A 21,377-nucleotide genomic window follows, 5' to 3' on the forward strand; every position below is an offset into this window, starting at 1 on the left:
AATCATATTTATCTAGATCCCGTAGAAAAGTCGAGCCGCGCGCATGACCGAGTGTAAACTAGTGAGTCACGTTATTTCCTTGTTCTCAGAAATAGCTTGTAAATACGGGAATAAATATCAGTCCTCTTTGCCCTCCTCCCTTCGCTTGGGCTCGTATTATCGACGTGCACACCATAGAACAGGTTCGAGGATTGCCGGTCAAGTAGAGCGATTATAAAACCTGGATTTAAAACACCTTAAAACTGGTGTCCTCATTAGCCGCCTATCCCGTGCACAATGCACCAATGCACCAATGCGGCAATGCACCAATGCACCAATGCATGTTACTCAAAAGTATGGGGGAACATGCCCGTAGCTATTGATCGTGGTCCAACAATAATCTACATAATTATTGACAACCGGTCAATGCCTGGTCACCGTTCGTTGCTTAACGACTGTATAGCGTGATTTGGAAATACCCACGTGTTCGCAATATGCACTTTATACATGCACAAGTAGGTCGGTGCACGTTCACCCGCTCCCTCGACTTGCCGCACTTGAAAACGAACGTTTGATAGAGCGTAAAAGCGTCATCGTCCGCATACGAAATTCTTAAAATTCTATGAAAAATTTAGAGACCGCTCTTCTTTACGTATTCGAATCACTACTCCATGTAACTCACTTTCAGTAATCGATGTACGATCACTGTGAGCACAGTTTAAGACTTGAGAACAGTCCATGTTTCACTTTTCAATCCCTTCAATCGATCTATGCATGTTCGGTTACATTTTATATTACGTACGTGATAGAAAAGTTAACGATCAATTCAGTTATTTGCTGTTTTTATTAGACTAGAAATTAGGTATGCTAGTTTTTTTTTTTTTTTTCAACTTATAGTATCTTGCAACAATTGAAATCCAAAAATGATCCGGTTATCCACAACCTCAAATATAGGTTTTTATTTTTCACCTTTGACAATCGATAATCAAGTACAACAAAAACTCGGATTGTCTTGACAGTTCTGGTAGTCGAAACGACTTTCTAAATTTTCGACTTCTGTCGCAGTTTTGCCAAATCGAAAAACCATACAATTCCATAGTTTACACAATTTTTAAGGAAAACACGCAACCAGAAGTATATCAATGTAATATTCCACATAATGCTTGGAAATCTTTTGTAAATTGTAAATTGAAAATTTTCTAATTCATTTCTTACGGTTAACCGAGCATAATAATTTGTTTTGCGGTATTTCGATACGATTACTAAAAATATTGTATATATTCTCCAAATCAATTACCTGTATAAGCACGATGTCATCCTGGCTGCGAGGAACTAATTTCGTCGATCGTTATAAGCTGAACTTAAGTAGTTTATCGGAAAATGCTTTTCCTCAAATTTTCTCGAGCGTAATAAAGTTTGGCATCCAGTGTCATTCGAGACGACGATCAACTCGATTTCAATTTACTGATTAAAACATGTATCGCCAATTCACCATATAGAACTCCAGGAACGTTGAAGGACGAAACGACAAAAGTTTTACAAATGAAACACAAACTTTTTCTTATCGTTAAAATTGATTACCGATTGGTATTTTATCTAGGAATAGCGTCGTCTATGAGATCTTTCTTAGTACCGACCAACGTCGAAATGTGTAGTAATCGATTCCGAGTCTAAGTATACTTCACTTTAACTGCACTGCAGGCTCGGGCGAAGCCGATGCAATCACCATCAAACCTTGGTCCACAAACTCTTGGCCAATATTATCAAAGAGTTTATTTATCACAGACGCGAGTATTTCTCTCGCATCTCTAATAACGCGAGTAAATTTTGTGCAGAAATAAACTGCGCTTAGTTAGTGTATTTTATTCGCGTGGCGCGACACGGTCATAAACAAAATCGGCAAATTTGCGCGGGCAATTTGAAAGCCCGATCGAGTCAGCTTGCCAGTCGCACGCTTGCGGACCGTTGCGAAGAGATCGGACACAGCATCCGTGCTACTGGACCTCTCGCGACACACTAGCTCACGGTGAAACACTCGACTCTCAGGCTCAGGCTCCAATAAGGCTGTTTTCTCTCTCCCTCTCTCCCTCTCTCTCTTTCTCTCTCTCTTATTTTCTCACTCTCTCTCTCTCTCTCTCTCTCTACCGAGCACTTACACGCTGGGGGAACAGCCACGTGTGATAGTGAATAAAAGAGACTAGAGAGTACGAGCAAGTCGAGTACGCACTACGAGGCATGTTAACGTAACGTGTATACGTCACGTGGTCCAGGTAGCCGACCGACGATTGGACGTTTGATCGCGGTTCCACTGACGTCACTTGGGCACGCATACGCTGAGATTCGGTCGAGACACGGGCACGTTGCACACGCTGGAAACTACGGATATACGTTATAACTAATTCCCCAAGGCCCTGAGGAACCCTGAATAGGAAACATTCCCGCTGGAGTTCCTATTCCGAACACAATGCTCGGCTGATTGGATGAAATTTTTCAAAATATCCTTCCTATTTTCAAAACTATATTATACCTACATTTTTCGTACAAAACGAGGGTTTAATTTCTATACCGAAAACAGGGATGCAGGTTCTTCCCCATGACTCGCAATTTTGTTTCTTTTTTTTTTTTTTTTTTTTTTCTCCGATATCTTTCATCGCTGCGCTGCACGGTATTTAGGTAATGAAAAATCCTTGTGAAGGATCTCACAGGTATTATACTTGGCAAGAAGCAAAAGTGGTTAAGAAATATTTTTACTTCTTGTGGATTTTCTAACATTTTTTTCGAAATTTTTGAAGTCGAACAATTTACAATAATTACGAGTGTCTAATTTGCTATGTTTCACTCGCGCAATTAACTAAAACACGCAAGTCTGTGCTATTCATTATTTGTTTTTCGCTCTTCCGGTGAGTTTTGGGTGTTTTCAAGTCGAGAACACTTAATCCACAGGTACAACATCTTGCCACAACACAGCGTGATTGGAGCACTCAACGCTTCACGGTGATAGAATACTCGAGGACGGAGTTTTTTTTTTTTATATATATATACATATATATATATTTATTTATACTTTTTGCCAACTATTTACCATGCCTAACGACTGCAGAACTCGACGGAACAGTGCGCTAGTATACCTATACAACTGGAAAGCGAATAAAGCAGTTTAATTGGTCCTGACGACTAATGAATTTACAAGCTACGACGACCGCAGCCGACGCAGCGTCACCGAGAAGCCGCGCTTCGAATCTGCACTAAACGATCGCGAAACCCCTTGACCCCTCCTACTCTGTTTCTCCTTTTTAGACGCGATCCGAAAAACGAGAAAAGAAAGAAAAAAGTAAAGAAAAAAACTAGAGTAAAGAACATGTTTTTTTCTGTCCTTTTTCTGGTGTACTCCAGGGAAGTGAAATGTTTTATGTACGGTTACCGTAAAACCGGCACCACAGGTGGCCTGGTTTCTCCCTTCACGGGGGTGTGGCAGACCCGTGACCGAACCCCTGGTGCAGCCTCCGTATTTCGACCACAAACGTTATGCGTCCGCATCTCTTTATCTTATAGAGGCTCGCCGAGTTCCTTCTGCATAGCATGTATATATGTATATTGTATATACAGAGTCAGGCCTTAATCCTTGTGTCTACTTCAACCTCTTCGGATTATAAAAATCTAGAAATATTGAGACCACCCGGTTGAAATCAAAATATTAATCAGATAACAAGCTCTGTAGGGCGACGCGCAGCCTTACACGACGCTGTACTATAGGTACGCGGTCTAATATACGTTTATGGCCTTTCTACAAAACTTTAACGCATGCATACAGAATGATGTGAGTATGTGTATATGTATATGTGCCATACACCTTTACTTGGGACGAGATGAGCGGAGAGAGATATAAAGAGGGATGAAATATAACCCTACAGAAATCACTGCGTGATCCTTAAGTGCCACAGAAGAATGGCTACAGTGGAATATCCATGCTGCTACATGCGCGGCGTGTACGTGTCGAGATGCGCATCATTCGTGTCCGCGGACCGATCGAAGGAGAATGAAAATGGAAGCTGTGAAGGTTATGAATTTCATGAGATTCGTATGGATGGCGGATTTGAAATCGGAACTAGTTAATAGTTGTAACAATATTTTTGTATCAAAGCATTCCTGAATAATCATAAAAATTAGATTCTTGCAATTAGATGATTGCGTAGAAAAGAAAACGAAAAAAAAACGTTTGTCAATTTCTGTACGACATTTTCCCCGTGTTCAAATAGATTTATCAGAAGTTGAAAATTTTCCTGAAATCTTCACGAATTCCAATATTTCGTCAATCATTCGTCACTCCTCAATACGTCGAGCATTCAGCAAAAAAACTAAATACTTGTCCTTAAAAAAAACGTGAAACAATATAAATTCCCATTGCGGATTAAAAGTCCAGCAGTAATTATAAATCGTCTATAAATAATTCCAATATCAACACACCATTCTACACGTTGAAATCGTGGCGCAGACTATTCCCATAGGTTATATAGAAGAAGAGAAAGAGAAGAAAAGAAAAAAAAATCAGGCAATAGAAGACTGATGGAAAAATAAATAAAATTACGCTTCGAATCGAGAAGATAAACGTCTGTAGGTAATTTAAAAAAAATGACAAGGTGTATATTATTTTTAGCTGTATAGATTCTGTCTGCACGTATGTACATATATGTAAGTTTCGACAACACAACTGATCTAGAACATCGTGAGCACGGAGTACCTTTGTCAGCGAAAAAGAATAGATCAACATTCCTCGGCGTGCCGCGATGACTGCGGTATAAATACGGTAATTAATATCTCAGTCATAGACGCAGATACATAGACTGTATGTACGCGGTTTACAATGGACGCACGTTTCAACGAAGAGGAGTAAAGAATCGCAATTACTAGGAAGGTTACTTACATACATACATCGTACATCCGCGAGATAATTGCGGGTGGAGATCATCCCGAGAAATCACGTACGTAGAACTAATCTTAGATCTAGAGACACGTGTATATGAGCGGGTTAACTGTACGACCCATCATCTAATCTCGGTCCCAACTCGCGAGTGCCCACAATAAGAATAGCGCGACGCAGCCAGTTGGCCCGTGAATTAATCTCAACATTGAACGGAGTGGATTTAATTAATCTCAATAAAACAGTTTTCCATAAATTAACGTCCCCGTCGTACGAACTGATCGCGCTAGACTGGGAATGAACGATCGGAAACTCCTACGCCTGTAGCAATGGATTAATTAACAACTATAGGTACGGCCTTTAGGAAATTATGCAAATTGCCCTGCGCTACCTCAAGTTTATATGTATATCAGAGATCCAGACGAACTTGTAGGCGCACACCTACTCAGATCCGTTGACGAGGATGCGTCAAGTGGTTGGATATTAGGAGATCGCGTGCGCCCGCGCAGTAATTTTCGTGTTTCCTGAAAACTTGTGTATTCAACTGATTCTTAGACGAGTTAGAGAAATGACGAAGTAACGGCGCAAACGAGTATATTTTACGTGGGATATGGTGGGTGATTTTTTCTTTCCTTTTTTCTCTTTCTCTCTCTCTCTCTCTCTCTCTCCTTCTCACTCCTAGCAATCTAAATAAATTACCTCGTTCAGTAGGCCATTATGAATGTAAGCCCCGCAACGATCCATGAGGTTTTAATATTCTCCTTTGCCATCAGTTTTTTTTTTTTTTTTTTTTTTTTTCTTCCACCTTCCTCAATCAAATATCATTAGCGATAGAGAATACTTTTTGTATCATTTCTTTTTTCTTCCTTCTTCCTTTTACAAAATTCAATTCCGTTACTCGATAAGTATCTCATTAAATACATATATTCGAGTCAGATCATATCAATCCATGCTGCCGTCCAGCGTCAATTTTAATTGTTTTCCCGCGATTCGATAGGCCGACTTCTTCTCGAGGGACTCACAAGTCGATTATACGGCCAAGAAACGAACAAATACTTGCGGTTGGAATACAGCAATGGATTTACCGATGCGCGTCACGTGGATCTTCACACAGGTATGTTATACCAGCTACTGCAGCAACAAGTCAAAGAAGGACTGCCCGTACCGCACTTTTTACTAACCTTGTATATATACACTCGTCTTTCCAACTTGGAATGACCGGTGAAAAATCGTTATCAAAAATCGGACCATCGGCCCGTCGAAACGTGAAGTTAATTCGTTCTGGGTTATGTTTGACCGGTTCACGGAAGTAAATTTTATATAGCATTCAATCGGTTCCGCACAACGATTTCATATGATGCATTACGCCATTGTACCGGTTTATCAAAGATCGATCAAAGCTGCGTGCGTCGTGAATTTGCAAAAAAATCGTTTCTGGACGCCAAAGGTCGCCGATCCGATCCGATTCGCTCAAAATATCGGTTTAACCGCGTCGAATTTAAGCACGCGGTTAAAAACGGCGAGACCTCGGTTCTCCGATCGTTCAACTTCCTCTCGCCTCGTTTTTTTATCCTCCTCTTCTTTTTTCCTCAGACACACTTCGTGCCTTCTACTCTCGCCGAGTGTGTCCCTCTGAAATTTGGTGGAGTGTCTCTGAATTCGACAATAATTACAAATACAGCTGTATAGCATTCCGGCTTAATTGCAGAGCGCAACGCAGCGTGGCATCATCAGCTGCGTCGAAAGGAGGAACTCTCTGTAGCTGATATGCGCAGCAGAGAAAGTTCTTAGCGACGAGACGCGTGTAGCTACCGCAATTAACAATTTGTCTCTCTAGCATACTTTAGCACGCCTTGTACTACCGTATAAGTGTGCAGCGTCAATTGCTCATCAACCGCATAACTTACCATCTCGATGACCTTCCGTTGTGCTCTTTAACGATGTGCAGCAGGTGTAACCCGCCGCTTCGACTACTTTAACCGCATCGTTCGGAAGTCAGGTTTTACCGATTAATTTTACAAGATAACACGGTCCGAGGTTATCGCGATTACCTCTTACAGTTTATCGCCAGGCAGTTAGGCTCGGAATCGTCGATTACGCGTAGAAACGAGGGGTAATTAGATCGGTCCAAATCGCTCGCTCCAGATCGTCATGTTCATCGGTACTTGGGTAAAGGGCACCGACTTTTTCATCGCTATAGCAGAGTATAATTATTTAGATATTATCCTGTAAATTTTCCTGCAGTGCAAGGTAATCGTTGTCATAATACAATAACGAGATTGAAGTAAGCAACGTTAACGTCACGAAACATCAGGAAGAAATTCTTTATTCTACAATTTTAGGATGACTTTCAAGGTGTTGACTTTTGAAAAATAAGGATATATTTGCTTCGGTATGTTCAAACTTAATTTCCGATTACTTTGATGTGTTCGAAGTAAAGATTTTTCCTGAACACACATCGTTACAGTAACCTTACTAACTTCAACCACACATGCATACAATACGCCGTTAAACTGCTGCAGGTACGTCCAGACTCGAGACTTGACCATTTTTCCACCGTATTTATAAATTGGAATAGAAAATTTGTTAAGGCCTCTGGTAGTGGAGTTGACTAATCTTCGTGAGTCATAGGATCTCGTGAAATAGAAATAGATTATAGTAGAGCGGCTAGACCACTGGCGACTCCATAGATGACGCTGCCGTTCGTTCGCTTGTTCCGAAAGCATCTCGATTTTTCTTGTCCAACCTCGTGGGATAATTATTTCCTTAACATTGTCTTTTTCTTGATTTCTTCTTCGCGCAATTTTTGCAAAATAAAAATCGATCCAAACAATCAAAAAGCTAAATGGGGGTGGGGAAACGACCGAGCTCAATGGTTTCTCGGTTGCGTGTCACATGGCGTGGTAATTCAGTGCGTGAACCACAATCAGGAAAACACTACTCACGTAAGTCTCGCGTTTTGCACGCGTAAAGTTTAATAACAGACAACGTTGTACAGCGTGGCGCCTTTGCTGGTGAAAATTCGCGAATCGGTAAGGTTCCAAGTACTTCCTAACATTTGACTATAAAGTAACAACACAGTCGACTTGCATCCAGCTGCGTCACGCGGTGGGTTAAATCAGCGGAATACTTACGCGGCTGAAGGTAGTAAAATTTTTAGACAGTTTAATTACCAGATACGACGAGACGCTATTTCTTATGCTAATCAGCCTTGGCGGCCGTGTATCTGTGTTGAGGCTTGTTAGCGCTTTATTTTACGGAGACTTGTTTTTCTAAAATTTCATCGCCCGCGAGACCGACATCGTAAATCATCGTTTTATGCTCCTGCTGAGCCTAGTAGTCAGGACCTTAGGTCGCGTTTGAGTATTCAATTCGACACTCTTGGTCACGGTTTTTTACCTTCAAATGACACATTTTCATTTCTCTCTTACGTCGCTCAATTATTGACCATGAAAGTTGTATCAACAATCAAATCGCGACTTACGATGTTCTGGTGATTTGATTATGGGTGAATTATCACGTTAATAATTGTCATTTAAATTCAATTTCACATAAAAATCATCTTGGATTCCTTAAGCCGGATACGCAAAACGTATAACGTATAACATTAGTCGTCTTCTAGTCTGTAAATATTTCCAGATTCTACGTGTCACTGGTCCGAGCTGCTGGCCCGAATCTTCGAAGAACGGTTTTGCTGTGTATGAGGTAATACGAGGTGATTACAGCTAATTACTGGAAGCAGAAAGTAATCGCGGTAACGAGGCGTCGTCGCCCGGCTCTTACGAGAGGATACTTCCGGCGGTTGGAATCTGTCCAGAAAATATTCGCCTAACCCCGTTTACTTTGGTCGTTGTCGTATAACCATAGCGATCCGGCGACAAATATTATTTATAAACAACGATCTGCAGCGGCTAGTAAAATCTGTCTTAATTAGAAGAAAAGTCTAATTTCAAACTAACTAGCTGATGAAAGACTGAAATCATATTTGAGGAATAGATCGGATCTCAGTACGAAGAGGTCTACGATCACTTCGATTGTCAGAACGGAACTTTTTTTTACTACAAATATATTTTAGGTACATCCATACAAATTTCGAATGCAGAAGCATTCCACACATTTGCACGTGAAAGTGAAATTAACATATGAAAAAAACGGACTTTAATAAGTACCAGCACCATCCTTGATAAGAATGTAGCAAAAACGTGCCCGCACTCTTTTACATCTATATTTGTGAAATATATTATACATGAAAAGAAAGAAATGTACACCAGGTTACGATCCTCTGCTAAAAATTATGTATGTGTGTGCGTGTGTGTGAAATGACGACTCGAGGATCACAACGTTTAAGCATGGTTCAGCCCAGTGACACAGAAACCTGCATGGTAGTGGATGACTGTTTAAAAGATTCATAGTATACGTATGTTTAGGTCTCCGTACGAGCATGTCCGCATATATTTATAGCCGCGTGGGTGCGCGATAGGATTTTCATCTCTCGCTCTCCGTTCTTAGTCGTCAATGTTTACAGCGGTACTCGACACTCGGTGCGAACCGTTTACTGCACCCGGGGTAGTTATTTAAAAATAGAAAAAAAAATATGGCGCTTATATGGATATTTCGGTTGAGGCACGCGCCGCACAGCTGCGCGCCGAAGACCCCATAGATCACCGGTGGGACCCCCATGGATCGAGTGGAAACGCAAACACGTGTAGGTACTTCTCGGTTCCTTTATACTTTGTACTCCTCGTCCACCTCAGGGACCCGGCGTCCCGTCCGGTCCCATCCCGTCCACCTTATACGTGACGGTCTAACCATCTCACGAACGAACCCCAAGTCGGAGGCGATGCGTCTTAGTTCGATACCCACGATGACTCAAGATTCACCCAACAAACGCCCACCGGTTTTAAGGCTTTTCCGAGCCCGTAGGCGGGCCGATATCTTCATTTTAAATGGGATCACAGCCCGGTTCTCTAATCGTCTTCGGTCTACCCGTCCGTTTCTCATCCCCGGCATATTGATTCTAATCTCAAGATGCACTTAAAATAAACTTGCGCCTTTTGTCCCGCGGTCGTCATCGCTCGTCAAAAAAAGATCCGTGGGTTCAATTTTATGCACGCCTCAAGTCAATGAAAAGTTTCATTAACTAATTATCTTGGCTATTTTCATTTTTTATTTCGCACTGAAAAATTCTCTACGATAGCATTATTCCACGTTCGGATGGTAGGTATTATGTAACTTTCGATATAGCGTTAAAACCTCTCTGAATAAAATTCTATGGATACAATACAACGAAAATAGCAAGAAAATTTTATCTATAATAAAGATTGAAGAAGAGGAAACAATTTACTCACCATTTGCTGCGTATTTCTCGGCTTTCGATTGACGTCGATTACTTTCTGATTGGCTGAAACAATGAGTTGATTGTTAATCAATATATAATTAATTGGCCAGTGACCTATAAAATATATATATATATGTATACATACATATTAATTTGAAATAGAGAGAAACGGTATGCAACAATCAAATCGAGACAACATTCTGCTTGCTCTGCATATACCTATTGTCCAACACAATCAAATAAACGTGGAATTGCCTATGTATGTATGGCTGTATGAGTATAATGTAGGATGGTGCATACGCACATATCATAACGCCTGGCATATGGCTTACGAGTTAGCACGTGAGCCACACGACTCATAAACTCTAACTGTCGGTTACCATTTAAGTGTTTCATGCACAGTTACTTCCTAATTTAGTTGAAAGAATATACCAAAACCCTCATCGCCACGTTAAAACGGAACAATAAATTATTCGGGACGCGAGTGCAGGGCTGACAGGCTTAGAAGGTGCTTAGAAATTCTTAGAAACGCGTATGGCAAACCTCTGTTTCTTTTCAATTGCCAGCCTACGCGTATCTAAATCCGAATAAAAAAAATCCCTGCAATCTCATTCGATGAGCTTTCCAAAAATTCTCCCTACTTTCCAGGTATTAGGATGAAAATAATCGATTTTACACGAAGATCGTAAAATGGAGAAATATGTTTAACGCATCACCGCCACTGTTAGCACGTGTCAAAGCCAGCTGTTTAAATTCGCATTAAACTGAGTAATTCTGGCACGAGGTTGGCACTGTCTAGAAACACGATGTACTCCATTCGCGCCTCGGTCAAGACTAGATCTAGATTCGCCGGTTGGTACAACGCATTTGGGGTCCTCCGCGGAGGTTGTCTAACAATAAACCACCTGCTACTCTCGCCTGGGAGTCCTGCGAGAGGTCCTGACGATATTAATGTACTTACTGACAGCCTCGACAAGGTCGGCAAGCAGAACTCCGTCACAGAGGTCGGCCTGGAGGTCCGCAACCCTTCGACGAGAACCGCCTCGCTCCAGATAATGATTCGCCCAGTCTGTGTATATCTGAAACAAGAAAATTGAAGGGGTTCATTAGCGCAAATGCATATAACTGCAAGGTATATGCGTTTATAAATATATATGTATGTATTTGGGGTAGAGAGAAGCGGATAAAACCATCGAGTGTTTCGGAGAAACGAAACGTTCGCGCTCTCTCACTTCCTCCTTTACTACCATCGCCTCTATCCGGTCCTCCTAAGTATTCTGGGTAAGACGTTGATCTAGATCGTTTTCGGTTACTAAGAAGGCTGATGATAACGGACCTCTGCAGAGAGTTGTCCACGGTAACCCGACGCATGCACGGATAAACCGGCGGAATTTTGTCACGCGAGGAAGAAAAAACGAGCCTCAGCTTCGTACAACGAGATTTTTCTTTAATGGATCAGGCTCTTATGTTTCAAGCTGTATTTCACTATATAGTGATAGTGTAAGTGACTCGTTTCTTGTATTTTTTTTTTTGTTTTTCAATATTCGATTCAACACTCCAAACTTTGTATGACAATAACATGCCATATGGATATGCGATGAAAGAACTAACAAAATATTCCTCTCTCCTACAATTCAGCTGAGGGTTACAACACATGGAATCTTAACCACATAGAGAACAATCGTGCTTAAAGAATAAATAAAGATTCATATTTCACGCTATACAAAAGCGATCGAAAAGAGTAACATTGAAGTCGACGAATGATTCGCAGATTAATCTTAATTTATAGGAGCTACAATCAAGATGAGAAAATAAACATCGAACATTACCGTGCAAAGATCAATCGCGTAGGTATGCACGCATGCACCTAATTGTAAACTTTAGTGGCCTCGTACAAGCAGGGCATTGTAACGGTCAGCGAATAGGATCTCGTGTTTATGGAGCTCTAGAACCGTTGAGTTGATTAATATTTTTATTCACCCGGTGCTGCAGCAGATGTCGAGGATTTGCGGTAGCAGCTGAGATTGGCAGTAAATATGTAGCATGCAAACTGCAACTCGTTTTGCAGTTACCTGCGAACAATCGCGTGCGTACCATAATTGACGTTCTGGGGTGTAAGGTGGACTGTATAGTGAAGGTTCGGGAACCTCACGCGTCCCAATCCGTAACTTATCTGAACTGGCTCATTGCCTCTCAACAACAACTCGAACCACATCAACGACACGATACCACCACTATCTCAAATCGTAACAGCGAATCGATTTAGTAACAAGCGGTCGTTCGTAAACTCGTAAAATTTGCCCTCTTATCTCAATGTCGAAGAAACTCGATTGAGACGCGAAGCAAAGGATCAACGACTCTGTGATCAAATGTGAAGAAAATAAGAAAGCAAGAGAAAGGCGACAATTTTCAGTTGATCGCGGAAGGTCAAGTTCGAGCTCGTAAGCCTTCGAATCGTCACGTTATTATTGCAGAAATTTTTGAGAATCAGAAGCATCTGACTTTTCGTCAACATTTTGTTCTCGTCAACCGAAATGTGGTACATTCACGTTTCGAGAAAATACCACCTCAATTTGCCCAATGGGGCTCATCTTTCTTGAAGCTGATCACGGCAGAGAAGTGAAAAGAGAAGAAATGAGAATACCGAGAAATCTCGAGAGGAAGTCTGATCGTGCATACAAAATTAAAAATTCTCAGCACGATTCAATTTTTTCCTAATTGTAGAGCGTGATACGTAATGATCACCTGTTCGGTTCGTGATACGGTGCACCTCGGTGCTGAATTTACGGGTGCAGATACCAGCTGCGATCGAGGTTACGAATTCCGGTAGCTGCGGTCACGTTATAACGGCCCAACGGATCAGGACTAAGGAATGGGAAGCTAGTTGATCGGCAATGGAATCAAATATAACAGCAATGAACTGCATTATATGGCCCGTATGTAAGAGACTAGACTCGGCAATTGTTATATACTAATTGGATCAATTTTTCATAACTTATGCATGTGCGACTTTCACGTAAATCGGTTCACTGGTTCTCGAGTTTATTGTAAACAGACAAAAGATTACATATATTAGTATAAACTAGACATCAAGATTGGTTTTATGGTGAAATTAGACGAGGAATAACATATTTCCTTCACCGTTGCTCGCAGACGAATCACGAAGTCGCGATAATTAATTCTCGCAGTCATTGGTACAAGTCTACAAGATGATTGTGAGAAAATGAAAGAAAAAAAGGAAAAATATCAGATCGGTGAGTAAACGAAGTTGTCAATCGAAAAAAGCTAGCACGCGTCTGGACTGAATGAGTCGAAACGAAAGGAATTGACGACGGTGTCCAACCCTTGAAAGCGCACAAAACGTACCAGCCACAATGCATCTCTTCACCACCCTCGTTGTGAATGTAGTGATGCGGTTGCCTGACGCACTCGGTATACTTATTGTTAGTCACCGAGTTGCACACGCATTGCTGCAACTATAGGTACGACAATAATCCATCGCGAGTATTGAATGTATGTGCGTAGGCGTGACGAGGGTTGTATGTGTAACGGACTTTTATAATTCATCTTTACCTACTGCGTGGAGATGTCCTACGCAAGTGAGAAATACATACATCGGTATGAGCGTCGCGTAGCATTAAGTTCGATGTAATCAAGTCGACCCGACGTTGTCTATTGTGTTCCATCGCTAGACCGAGTGACAAAATAATACTGTCGTATACGTATAGATCGACGATGACGACGATAATAACGATGATAATAACAACGGAAAAGATGACGATCTCGAATCTCCTCCAGACCGACGGATGTAACAATGAAACCTACGCCCGGTTATAATATACAGGTATAAAGTGCACATTATACAGTGTATTGTTCGATGCGTGTACCTACACGCTGTGTGTTGTGCCTTGTATGTACATCGTCGGGAGCCTCTGACGTTGGCCGATCTATAGATATGCCTGTATAATGTGCGAGAGACGTAAAGGTCCTGCGCCAAAACAGAAGGCGTATTTAAAGTATGCATGGGCAGTGTGTGTATTGCTTGCGTGGAGTGCATCAGCACTCTTGGATTCGTAGTGTTTATTGTGCTGGGAAAGAGCCAATGTTTTTGCGACGGGCGGGAAGAGAGCTAAAGGGAGAAGAAGAAGGAGAGAGAGAGAGAGAGAGGATGAAATGAGATGAGGTAAAATACGCGGAGATGAGAGAAGAGGAGAGTGTCACAGAGTAGGAAGAAGCTGGAGAGCAAAAGATAGGGAGAGCGGGAGAGGGTATTCTAAAATGGAGTGAAGTGAGAGAGAAGAGAGGAAGAGAGGAAGAGAGGACGGGGGGTTAGTCACCGGCGTACACACCACGGCGGACCTATTTTTGAGCCGTCCAAAGAGAAAACCAAGATCACTTCCTTCATAATTTCGGGTCACTCCTAATCTCTATTATTCCAAGCGCAGGCAGTGCGTCCTGCATCGCCACTGTAAATACCAAAATACCGATAACTCTGGCGGCCTCTTTTGCTCCGGATTTACAGTCTCATACAACTCAAAGAGAGCTGAATGCCTCCAGAAGCGATCGAACACTGCCTCGACTTGAGATGCATATCTGATAGCAGTCCAAAGGATTTTCCGTTATCATCTTGTGTTGTGTTTTCCACAGTCAAACGTCCGGGAGCCAAATTATTCACTCAAGTAGTTGGCAGGACTCGTGACCAAAGAACGAATAAGATGAATGTACGCTCCTTGATCGCGCATGATCAAAAAGAGATAAAAGAATTTTCTGTAAAGGGATAAGCCAACGAGGGATTCTTCTCCTCCGATTGGAATGTTCGAAATTCGGTCATGAAGGTATGACAACAAGGTCCACACCGGATTGAGGTTAAGGGTGTAAAATTTTGAGTTATGGGACGATGTTATTGGCGTGTAATGGCCCTGAAATTACGACCAGATACGGTGTGGTTAGTAGCCCGATTAGCCAGCTCACAGTAGCTATACGAACTACTGGCACACTAACATGTTTCAACACTTCTCGTTATTTTAAATATAAAATTTAGCCTCTCCGGAAATTCCAACGTTCGTCATTCCTGCACAAACCAGCGAACGATCAATCACCGCTTCTGCGTAAAACGAAAAAAAAAAAACAAAAAAAAAGTAAATAAATACAAGGGAAAGCTTGGTTCAAACTAATTGTGAAAAAAATTGAGTCAGCGTTTTACGTTGAATTCTTGGTTTTGTATATATTATAATAAGCCGTTGTTCGGTATGAGAATAATCTTAAAACAATTCACGGTAACTACAGTTACGCGATAAAAGGAAGAAACTATGGATAAGACAATTTCAGACCCAAGAACGAGTGGATCTTGAATCCAGGCTCGTCGCATTGCCGATTCTCAAATTACCGAGCGTTGCTTCGAACACAGAGGATGAGGGTCTCGCAAATCCTCGAACAACCACTCGAGTTCTCCAACCTAACCTTTCCACCCCGCACGTTAACCGTAGGTGTTAATAAAGCGGTGCAGAACCCACGACGAGGACTGAACAACGCTTATTGCAACCTAACCCAACGTGCTAATGTCGTAGATTTCGCGTAGGTGTGCACAACGGACGAATCCTCATTGTCCTCATCCGCACGTCTGTCTTCCCGATGGTTAATTAGACGTGCGCTGTTCTGCGCTTGCTGCACAATTTTTGCGCTCTGGGCGCATCCTTCACCGCAAAGATGATCATGGTGAGCGCGGATTTGTGCGTTAAATGATCTCTACACGTCCCACTTTGATCTGAGAGGTTTTTTTTAAAGAAAGGTTTTAAAGAAGCATCATACAGAGACATTTGGAAGAATGGAATGTACAATTGCGGCACGAACAAGGCTGACTGGTCACTTGCCATCGTCTTTGCACAACATCATCTTTATCTACTGCAGCAGTAACCGAATAGCCATTCTAAATATATAAACGCCTCTGAGACGTTTCAATAAAAAAGTCAACACTCATCCCTCTATTTGTCTTGATCAACATGTTTTTTCAGAATTTAACGATCCAAAGCTTATGTTGATGGAGGTACGTTATAGACCATGCAGAAGACAGATGGTCGAATGAGTTACGTGAACAATGGGTTTTGCCTGCTAGTCAAACCGCGTTGACAACTTTATAGTAAGAGGTGCAAGCTAGGTGGATGTAAATCGTCTCTCGAAATGAGCGTCACTTCCTTTTCTAATGATACGCCAGTATACATATACATATATAATATATAAACCGAAAGGAACGTTGCATTTTTGCAGTAATTGATGGATCTGTGGTTCCAGCCTTTATTCATTGATCATCCGAGATGTGCATTCGTTAAAAATCAAACTACTTCCATGCCGCAATGGTGTAATGAAGAGGAATCAATTATTTCACTGCTAAAAGGATCCTAACACCGAACTTTCAGCTTCTCTTTAACGCTCAGTCGTTCAGCTTTTGAAAATATCCGCAAACAGTATAATCTCTTAGAACACACCAGTTGAAATTAATATGTGTAAAATAAAAAGTATCTTGGCATAAATATTGCTAGTCCTTCTGTTCGTTAATTTATAGTCAGCATTTAAACACTTTTACACCATTCTTGGCCTAGCAATATACCAACAGTATTTGGTAAGAGCAATTTCCCGGCAAAGCTATAACGAGTGACTGGGTTAAAATGAAAGTTCTGGGGATAGTGTAAATGACACGAGGGTCCCACGTCGAGAGGATAGGAGGGTGAAATACCTGTACAATGTTTCGAGTAGTAGGGTCGATCTTGACGTCGTCGGTTGAGCCTTGTACGGACCTTGGAGCTCTGATGCAAGCCATAATCCCGGACTTTGGTGCTTCAACGAGGCTTTGCCAGGCCACGTTTGGTGGACAGTAGCGTGTGAGTACGGATATGTCCGTAGGTATGTATATTAGAGAGTGTCGCGGTGTCCTCCCGTGCAATAAAGATAAGGCTTAAGGAGTTTAAAGAGCTTAAAGGTTAAAAGGTTGAGAGGTTTAAAGGCGCTAAGGTATGCGTGTCCGAAGTGGGCATCCGTCTCGTCCCGCACCGGCTCTATATATTTCTACGCCACTTACAAACCGCACTGAATGTCCACCTAATGATTCCGACGAACCTTTTTAAGGACACCTAAAAAGCACCCGCAATCACTACAGTGTTGCACCAGTATCCTCTCTCGGTCAGCCTCTCTTCGCAGCACCAAATTGTCAACGGAATTTATGATCTCGACCCGTCTAGACTCAATCTAGACGTCGGATCAACTGTGACATTCACAACAACACGGCTCAAACTCAACCGAACTCAGCTATCCTTGGTGCAACCACGTGACCGAAGGACGAGACGGTAACGGCACCATGAAATCAAACCCTTCGATGCCTAATGCGTGAATTGTTAAGAAATCAAGTTTCGCTGTCGTTCTTGATGGAAATCACGCTTTTTATTATATAAAGGGAAAAAATGATCCTCAAGGGTGTTCACCTTGAGTTATATTGGCACTGTGTGATAGAATTTGGCTTGTAAAAAATTTAATACCGATAAATATATTTATAAAGAAATTTTTGTATTCATATAATATTTCACCGTGAAGTTTAATAATCGACATTAATATTAGACAACTATACATTTAACCCCGAGTTTCATAACTTTTTACGAATCTTCGAAGTGTTTAAGAAGGTTTCAATAGCGTTTTGGGCCTCCCTGATCGGCGCGCACATTTTCAAAGGCAGACCGCGACGAGCGGAACGTGCGTCTCGACGGTGCGGCGTACTAGACGTGACTGAATCCACTGCGACGCCCGGCGTCGACGTGCGCCAGTGTGTGCAGATGCCTCAGGCAGTCAAAATATTGACCTAAAATAATAGTCGCGATGCAAAGGACGGAGACGTCGATTATTTTACACTGACATACCTGTGTGCCGCTGAATCAAGTTGGCTGCAAGTCCGTCCTTTCTAATTTTCCCTTCTTTTTTATGCATGTGCAATTAAACTTCCTTCATGCTTGTGATTTTAACGCTTTTTAGAAGTTACGGTTTTCCTTCTGAATATTTAGAATACACTCTGGTGATATAAAAATTGAAATACCAGTTGCTTTTCAAATATTTTTCCTTGCTCGCCGATGTGCTTATGAAAAAAGAAAAGAAACGCGAGGAAATATAAGATCAACGGAATTACTTTTCAAATGACGCGATTTCTGAATTCAAAGCTTTGTGGTCACTAAAACATATATGTGTAACAGCATGTTATGGCCACTGAACATTATAAATTAATCCGACCATTCAAAAAATTTATCAAGAACTGCCAACATAATAATTGAGGAGCACTAACGTACATAAATCGCTGGAATTATATATGTTTTCAAAAAAATGATGTAATTTATTATACAACAAAATGGTACCGCGGTTTATGCGAGGTAAAATACTGCGGTCCAACAAGAAACAAGATTGTCAAACAGGGGGATATGATCAAAGTTATTAGAACGAGGATCCAAGGGTTAAGGGTCCAAAAAAGTGACAGAAAAGGCGAAGGTTCGAGGCGAAATATATATCAGTCGAAGGTAAAAATGAGCTGCTAGTGAAGTTCGTGGGTTGGTTAAGAAATAATAACGTCCATCCGCACCGGGTGTCTCGGCCCCGGCGTAGCCGAAGAGGCCGTCGTTGGGACAATACCATTCCATCCACCGAACGAAAATAACATCTGAGAGAAACGAACAGATGATTGGGTGATTAGAGATTAGGGTTAGAGCAGCCTGTAGCCTAGCCGCGGTAACTTTCATAAGATTACCGGAATAGATGCGTTACTTTAGTCAGCTACTGCGCGGCTAACTTTCAGCCTTCCTTCTAGGCTTCTTCTGCGGCTAACTAACAACCCGGGAAATAAAACAAATTAACGAATTACCAACAGCCATTGGCCGAAGCTTTACCGCGGCTATAAATTAATTAGTAAATAATTGCCTCCTCTGCATCGCAGCCAGCCTGATCATTTCTCGTTCATGATCTCAATCTCTCCGTATATTCGTCGATGCAGTTGCGTTACCGCACATTCATTCATCCAATCCTCACGGAGTGCAAAGTTCGTTATTCTTTGTTGTATCAATGTGGTCGAAATGCCCATTATCATTCGAATCATGCGCCAAGTACTTTATTACGATTCAGAACAGTCCCGCGGGCGACTGAAGAGCCTCGGTAATTGTCGTAACTTAACGTCGCGAACTCACGATGCCGTTCTCCTTTGGTAGCCACAAAGTCAAACTTTTCGTTAACGAATGATCCGCGAAATTTATTTTCGCATTTTTTCTTTTTCTGTTATCTCCAAACTTCCTTTGAATGGTTTATCGTGAAAATTTTACGTATTCATAGTATGAAAGCTGAACAGAAATATTTTTGACAAGGCTTTTAGCATAAAGCCCAATATTATAATTAACGGAAAATTCTGTCATGCTGTATAAAACGTAAAACGTTTTGAAAAAATTATAATCAGTACAGACAGTGATTATCTAAGGTAAAATTTCTGTTTACACGACGTAGAAAGAACATATTTAGAGATAAAAGGTCATTTCCCTCGTAATTCGTAAAGAAATAAAGTATAACAGAGATTGACGAGCAGACGAAACTCGAAAAACGAGGGACCCAGCCGCAGGGTTATAAGCAGAGAGCAATCGTGATTCGTGGGTGATCCCCCGACCCACGTGTGAACATATAAGCATATACATATACATACATGTATACAAAGACGCCTGTCAGAGGCTTTGTAATTGAAGGGTGAAAGAGAGAGAGAGAGAGAGAAAGAGAATAAAAAAAGAATGTGAATTAAAAACACAAACAGAAGCCAAGTTGTAACGATCGCGCGTGTTGAAGGACAGAATTATTACAAATTCTAGATAACGTCTAATTATTGTCACCGTCGTCCCCCTGCATCTGAAATCCTCGAGTTAAAGTCCCGGCGCGAGATCTTAAATCTCCCGCGTAAAAACAAAAGAAGGACGAATGAAGCCCGTCCGACGGAGGGTAGATGGGGAAACGCGCGGGTAAAAAAGCTCCGCACGAGCACGTGGCGCTTCCGACGCAAAAAAGTGAGGGACTACGGACAAGGCGGGCCTGCGTAGGGACATGGAAAGGAGAGACGGACGAATTGAGAGGAGCCAAAGCTCGTGCAGGATAGCCCGAGAAGAAGGGAGAGGGGGGAGGGGGGAGGGGGAGAGAAAAAGCTAAGTAGTAACAGAGGCCACATGTTCGCCTTCCATCCACCTCGAGTGTAGGGGATCGTTGCCTCCTGTACACGTGAACGTTATAAACGTATAATACCTACACACGTGCAGCGTGGATCACGCCGCGAGTGCTGGATAAAGAGGGATTGATATGAAACGGGGTTAAGCGGGGCGAAGAGACACGGAGAAGCGAGATGGAGTTGAGAGTAGAGCAGGAAGAGGGGCAAAACGCAGTGGGATAGTAGTAAAAGCAAAAACAGAAAGAAATGTGGAAAAAAAGAAAATCCTCTTTCAGCTGGACGAGTGCCCATTTCCTATATACACTTTACACGCAAACGCACACACACACACACACACACCAATTACGCCTCCGTGAGTGTACATATATCGTTGTAAAGTTCGCACATCGCGGCCATAAGGCATTCGTTTGAACTGTGTGTGTCCTTCGTGCGTATATATTTGTGTGCACGTAAATACGTAATACGACAACTGCGATCGGTCAACGTGTGCTGAGCGGAAACACGTGTTGAACAATTTTCAAATCTGCGTTACCTCGTACTGCTTTTATTTTGCTCGTTTGATAAAATTTTCCTACGCGTGAAGTAGGACAAGTGAAAAACAAGGTTTCAAGCCATTCCTAATATACTTTTTTGAACATCCTTAATATAAAGGAACACGGGAAAATAGCAATTTTTTATAGATACCTTACAGTACTTCGCAATGTTACAAAGAAAACGTTAATCAAACGCGTGTCTATTTACGTTTATAACCACACATGATTATGCAAGCATCAACCGTTTCCTAGCTCCTTCTGACACGTGACTAATGGAAGATGAATTTTTTCATTCCAGGACATAGTCATAAAGAGACTCGACAAGACTTTATATAGACATTTATACGATCGTGAATACTAAACGAAACGAAAAATAGAATTCGAAGGCAAAAA

General features: G+C 41.7%; 1 protein-coding gene across 3 annotated transcripts in view; it reads right to left on the minus strand.

Moving 5' to 3' along the window:
- The window catches only part of LOC124407646 (protein sickie), a 168,874-nt gene that overhangs the window by 101,000 nt on the left and 46,497 nt on the right, over positions 1 to 21,377 (minus strand). The window contains exons 1-3 of one of the 3 annotated variants that reach the window (XM_046883974.1): positions 16,966 to 17,724; positions 11,197 to 11,314; positions 10,246 to 10,298 (exon numbers count right to left, since the gene is read on the minus strand). In XM_046883974.1, the coding sequence (XP_046739930.1) occupies positions 10,246 to 10,298; positions 11,197 to 11,314; positions 16,966 to 17,049 (255 nt within the window). In that variant the 5' untranslated portion in view covers positions 17,050 to 17,724. Of the gene's footprint in view, positions 1 to 1,276; positions 1,761 to 10,245; positions 10,299 to 11,196; positions 11,315 to 16,965; positions 17,725 to 21,377 lie in introns of those variants that run through there. The other 2 variants (XM_046883975.1, XM_046883977.1) reach the window with 2 other exon arrangements.

Source organism: Diprion similis, chromosome 6 (genome assembly GCF_021155765.1).
Source record: "Diprion similis isolate iyDipSimi1 chromosome 6, iyDipSimi1.1, whole genome shotgun sequence".
Lineage (NCBI taxonomy): Eukaryota > Metazoa > Arthropoda > Insecta > Hymenoptera > Diprionidae > Diprion > Diprion similis.